The 6,000-nt window shown below is 43.2% G+C and overlaps 1 protein-coding gene across 1 annotated transcript in view; it reads left to right on the top strand.

Annotated features, from left to right (window-relative positions):
- Nucleotides 1-4,112, top strand: part of ddb1 (damage-specific DNA binding protein 1) — a 68,690-nt gene extending 64,578 nt beyond the window's left edge. The window contains exon 27 of the mRNA XM_080458598.1: nt 3,384-4,112. Coding sequence (XP_080314724.1) covers nt 3,384-3,467 — 84 coding nt within the window. The 3' untranslated portion in view covers nt 3,468-4,112. The remainder of the gene's footprint in view (nt 1-3,383) is intronic.
- The last annotated feature ends 1,888 nt before the right edge of the window (nt 4,113-6,000 follow it).

The raw sequence follows: 6,000 nt of genomic DNA on the forward strand, positions 1-6,000 counted from the left end.
AGAACTTCAGTTAAACTTTTATAGTATTTTCTTTCAATCATTTCACATTTAAGCTGGTTCCTCGTCTATAAAAGTCTTCATGTGTTTTAAACTGCTTTAACACTGAAACTCCTTTCAAAGGTGCTGAGAAATTCTATCTGCAGAATCCACAGGTGCTTTTAATTCTATGGACCTATGATCTATCTAATTCCTCACTTCCAAAATGAAACGAGAAAAGGAAATATATCACTCTTAAGAAGGAAAAAACACGTTTATTTCTCACTTCAGATGTTTTCAGAAGCACGTTTAGCTGAACTGTTAAAGAGAGTTTGTGTCCTGGCCGCCATGTTGGTTAGAACTGCCGCCGACAGCCCAGAGTGATGCGTTCAGGGGCATCAAGTAAACTCCGATCCATGCTGACGAGCTTCAGGGCTCACATAGTGGCGAGGCTACGTGCTAAAACGTGATTAAAATATGACGCTTTTCAGTGGAGATGCTCGGTAGTCATGGAAACGTGACGCGTCACACTTTGTCACTGAGTTTTCAAGCAAATCACCTTTTTTATGTGGATTTTCCAACTCCGAGCGATAAAAACTGGAGTGTTTATTAGAGCCTATCAGGTGTTGTGTGTTTGTATCATGAGGGAGTGTGTGTCCTATAAAGAGAACACTGGATATCGAGCTGTGCAGAATCTTTAAGCAGATTAATTTTCCTCAGGGAAAATAGGCCAAGAAAGAGCCGTTGACTGACTCTGGAAAGATAAAGTTTGTAGAAAAACTCTTTCCGAGGGAAGCAGCACGATTGAAATTGCAAATTGATTGAGTCGTGATCACAGAACTTTAGTTACGAGTCAACAGGGTGAAAAGAAACGTGTTGACAAAGAAAAGAAAAAGCTAATTAACTGAAAATCAAACGTGAAACTACGAACAAACTCATTATCCTCCCGTGCTGGTGCTTTCTAGTGTAACCTACCTGGAGAACCCTGGAGAACCCGATGAGCCTCAGACATGTTTTGTTTTTTTGGACAATACACAACCAAGACTTGAACCGGGGACCTTCTCGCCATGAGGCGAGAGGTTCAACCACTTTCCCTCTGTAAAGCAGCGAGGCTTTAATCTCTGGCCTCACTGCAGCTCAGGAACCGTGATCGACTCAAATTCAGAAAACTGGTTTGTTTGTTCAGACGTCCAACCGAAGCAGCTGCTGAGGAAACAAGCTCATGCTCAGTGTTTTGGCTTTTAGCTGGAAGCCTTGTTGAACTTTGAAAAACCCCTTTGGACAGTTTTCATTCGCTGCTCCTGCGAGTGGGAAGTGAGAAAACATTCATCACAGAGCAGGTGGCAACATCACTGTTGGCAGGAAAACCATCAATATTCTGGCTCCAGTCTCTTTTTTTTTTTTTAATTCTTTTGACTCTAAACTGCTTTTCAAACATTTAATTTTACCCCATAAACAAAGGCTGTTCCCTTGTTGGTTTTTAAGATCAGCTGATAAAGAGCGACTGAATTATTTGGACGGCGTCTTTATCAAGAGACTCTCGGTTGAACGCCAACATCCTCCTCAAGTTAAAATGAAATCTGTGGCATCAGTTGTTCACTTTCATGTTTTAGCAGCAGAAACACCAAGTCAATCGGTGAAGATTTTATAGGTTCACTCGCCTTTTCTTTCTTCTCCACTACCTGGAATGTGTGAATGTATGAATTCTATTCAGAGATTTTAACTTGTTTACTTAAACACATTTTAAAATTCCTAAGTCGGCACAGATTTAACTTACTAATACATTTTAACTCCGACATTGTAACTTTTGTCTACTTAGAAATTATGGATTTGTCCCAGAATTTTCATATTTTTGAGGTTTTTGCACGTGCTTACTTAGAAACTTTAACTTGTGGCTGCATAGAAACGTTGACTGACTTCTTACACATTTTATATTTGTCTATTTAGAACTTTTAACCCGGGCCTACTTTAGGAAAAAAATCTGTTTCGCTAAAATTCTAACCTTTGTCTGCGTAGAACTTTAAACCTGTGTCTATTCTCAGAGTTTAACTTTTATAATTAGAAATGTTGACCTGTGTCGACTCAGAAAGTTTAACTTCAGTGTGCTTAGAAGCTTTAAAAGTTGTCCCAAGATTAATTTATTTGAAGCTGTGCTTACTGAGAAGTTTTAACTTGTGGCTTCAGTGAATGTGTGTATCTTCATTGTTGGGACATGGCAGATTAAACTGCAGTATTTAGACTTTTTCTGCCAATGTACTTAATTAGGAATCCAAACGGCTCCTTGTAGAAATGTTACTTTAAAAAAAATGCAAACGTTGCCTGCAGCCACAAGAAGATTCAGTTTAACTTCAAGACATTTCAGATGTTTCTCTGTCTGAAGCCGAGTAGCATCAGTACTTCAGGACAGGATATGAATCAGTCATTTGTTAAAAGTAACCTCTGATCACATGTTTCCCTGTCTGTTGTATGAAGGTATAACTGGTTATATGATTGAGAAACAAACACCAACCGCCACCGTCTGCAGCATTAAGACAGAAAGTTAAAGCCGCCTGATCACCGGCAGTTGTAGAAGGTCTGATAATGTTTGCTTCAAAACAGTCTTAAGAGATTATTTGATTTTTAAAAAGACTCACCGGTTCATTAAGTTTGTTGATTGCATCCCTGACTAATGTTCAACGCTTCAGTGGAAACCTTTAATTGGAGTCTGCGCTGAAGTTAGAGTGGTGGAGAGAAGCAGCGAGAGCCGAATATGAAAATATGAAGATAAGTATCAGAAAGGGGGAGAATTTATTAAAGCGGTCGTATTCTCCAGCTTTTCTAAACTTTCACTTGGTCTCGTTGGTCCAAAAACATTTTATTTAAAGTTTGTGTCCCTTGATTTTCCTCCATTTGAATATTGGATCATAGGAGCTGCATTCAGAATCTGCTGTGTCTGTGTGAGCTGGACTGGCTCCGCCCACACATGCCCATCTTGGGAAGAGGAGGAAGTACTTCCTCTCGTGGTGCCATGTGCCAGAGCAAAGCTGCCTAATTGTGGGAGGAGTCAAAGGGAGGGCCTACCTTGATTGGGATTGGCTAAACCCCCGATGACACTATATAGGGTTTGATTTCTGATTGGCTGGTTGGAGCAACACACTTTTTAAAACCTGAAACAAGCCAGGGACAGAGAGGACAGACTGTCTTCACTTCTGGGACGTCAGTCCAGGTATGGGGACGATTAGTACTGCTGGAGAACCTTTAGGAAGTGGATCCTGCAGAATATGAGCCTTTAAACAAATAAAAGAAAGTAAATAGTCATCAGATTTCAACTCTTAAAGAAACGTCTCGCCACATGAACGAGTGACCAGGTGACAGAATGACTGTTTCTGTTGCTGCTCGGCTCACAGCTCCATGTCGCTGGATTTCAGATCGACGACGGCAGCGGCATGAAGCGCGAGGCTACGGTGGACGAGGTGATCAAGATCGTGGAGGAGCTGACGAGGATCCACTAGTCCCAGCCGCCATCCAGACCCTCCAGCCCACCAGAGGGCACCGGTTTGAGATTGTTGCAGATTTGTAAATAGTTCTAAATGAACAGCGTGTGCATGTGGGTCCTTCAGACGTCAGTGATGTGTCAGGTGGTTTGATACCCTGGAGGAGAGCCGCTCTCTTCTTTTTAGACATCAGTCTCTTGGCGAAGCTCGTAGCAGCCTGTTTAAACAGCAGAGACCAAAGTGGAGACGCTGGTGTGTGTGTGTGTGTGTGTGTGTGTGTGTGTGTGTGTGTGTGTGTGTGTGTGTGTGTGTGTGTGTGTGTGTGTGTGTGTGTGTGTGTGTGTGTGTGTGTGTGTGTGTGTGTGTGTGTGTGTGTGTGTGTGTGTGTGTGTGTGTGTGTGTGTGTGTAATAATGCGTGATCATGAAGCGCAACAAGAAGAAACAAATCAAAATGCAGATTTCCCCCAGGAGGTGGACGTTGAGTCTTGGTGGCAGGTTGAGGATGATCCTCCTTCACTTCCCAGTTTAATCAACATGTTTGTTACCAGAGTCAGTTTGAGACGCAGAGACGAGGAAGAAGAAGAAGAAGATAGATTTATAGCTATTTTGTCTTTGTGATGTTTTCTTTGTTTATTCGAATAAACTTTGCTTTAGTACAGTTCAAACCCTCTGTCTCTGACTGATTCTGTCATCCTCCGGTTTGGTCGTCCATTAATCCTCTCTATTGCTGCTCTGCAGCTCTACTGCTCTGCTGCTCTACAGCTCTGCTGTTCTGCTGCTCTGCTGTTCTGCTGCTCTACAGCTCTGCAGTTCTACTGCTCTGCAGCTCTACTGCTCTGCTGTTCTGCTGCTCTACAGCTCTGCAGTTCTACTGCTCTGCAGCTCTACTGCTCTGCTGCTCTACAGCTCTGCTGTTCTGCTGCTCTGCAGTTCTACTGCTCTGCAGCTCTACTGCTCTGCTGCTCTACAGCTCTGCTGTTCTGCTGCTCTGCAGTTCTACTGCTCTGCAGCTCTACTGCTCTGCTGCTCTACAGCTCTGCTGTTCTGCTGCTCTACAGCTCTGCAGTTCTACTGCTCTGCTGCTCTACAGCTCTGCTGTTCTGCTGCTCTACAGTTCTACTGCTCTGCAGCTCTACTGCTCTGCTGTTCTGCTGCTCTGCAGTTCTACTGCTCTGCAGCTCTACTGCTCTGCTGTTCTACTGCTCTGCAGTTCTACTGCTCTAATGTTCTACTGCTCTGCAGCAGTAGTTTTGATTCTGTGGTCCAACCCTTTGGCTCAGGATGTTGAGTGGTGATTTTTTAGTTTTTTTTTCAAAGGTTTGTTTATATTTCCACCACGGACCAGTCCGTTCATCCCTTCATCCGTCCATCCCTTCATCCCTTCATCCCTTCATCCGTTCATCCGTTTTCTAAAAGTCTTATCGGACTGGAGCCGACCCCAGCGGACTGTGAGTGAAGTGGCTCAGCAGAACATCTCGGAGCAAACGGAGAGAAACCCTCCCATTAGCACCTCTGGATAACCTCGCATGTTTTTGGACCAACACGCAGAGAGAGGACTCAAACCCACAACCTTCTCACTGTGACGCCAGAGTGCGACCCACTGTCCCACCATGCAGCCTGACGATGAACTGATCAGAACTCCTCCCAGGAGGTGAAATACTATTCAAAGATTTAAAACAGAAGGAACATTCTGAAACGAAGCCGTCGGAGCAGCACAACAAATAACGAGTCATTTTTCCATTTTATTTCCCAACAAGGACGAAGTAAGAATCCTGTTTTATAACTCTGGTTTCTGTTCCTCTTTTAAAACCAAATCACACAGAGTGATGATCTGAACTTTCACGTTAGACTGAGGTCACAACCAATAGTTTTTTATTCCATTTTAATTAGAGAAAAACGTTCTTGAATTCCACCACAAAGCTCCATTTAAAGGAGACATATCATGCTTTTAAATCCTTCCTTTTTACATATAAATCATACAGTTGTGGTCTATATAAAGTGGAACTGCAATGCTTGGGTCTGAATTCCTCATTATTAGAGCTCCACAGGCCCCTTTTCAACCCCTTTTCTGATGTGCTTCTGAGAGCAACTCGTTTTGGGGCGGTCTCTTCATACCCCGCCTCCTCTCCAGGTTGCAGAGGTGACACTCGGTTCAACGCCACCCTGTTCGGCCATCTTTGTAGTTTGATAGAACAGATACAATTATCTAGCGGCGCAGAAACTTTATATTCACACATTATTTACAAAATGTCAACAAGGGAAGATTTGTCCATCCAGCCATACATGTTGGAGCCAGAGTCGGACCCGGCGGAGCCAGATGAAAATGACCATGATGCACCTACAGAACAACGTCTTCATATGGATGTAACGCAATGGTGTGTTACTATATTTACACTAACTTCTCCATCCATGCCCACTACTACAATACTGCCTGTATTACAACGACTATTTAACACAGAAGTTACATTCTAATCTAAAACGAGCACACAGCGCTAACATATGAAGACGGTGCAACTGCTAATGCTAACAAAACAATGACAGGGACGTCTT

Source organism: Lipophrys pholis, assembly GCF_963383615.2.
Source record: "Lipophrys pholis genome assembly, chromosome: 2".
Classification (NCBI taxonomy): Eukaryota; Metazoa; Chordata; class Actinopteri; order Blenniiformes; family Blenniidae; genus Lipophrys; species Lipophrys pholis.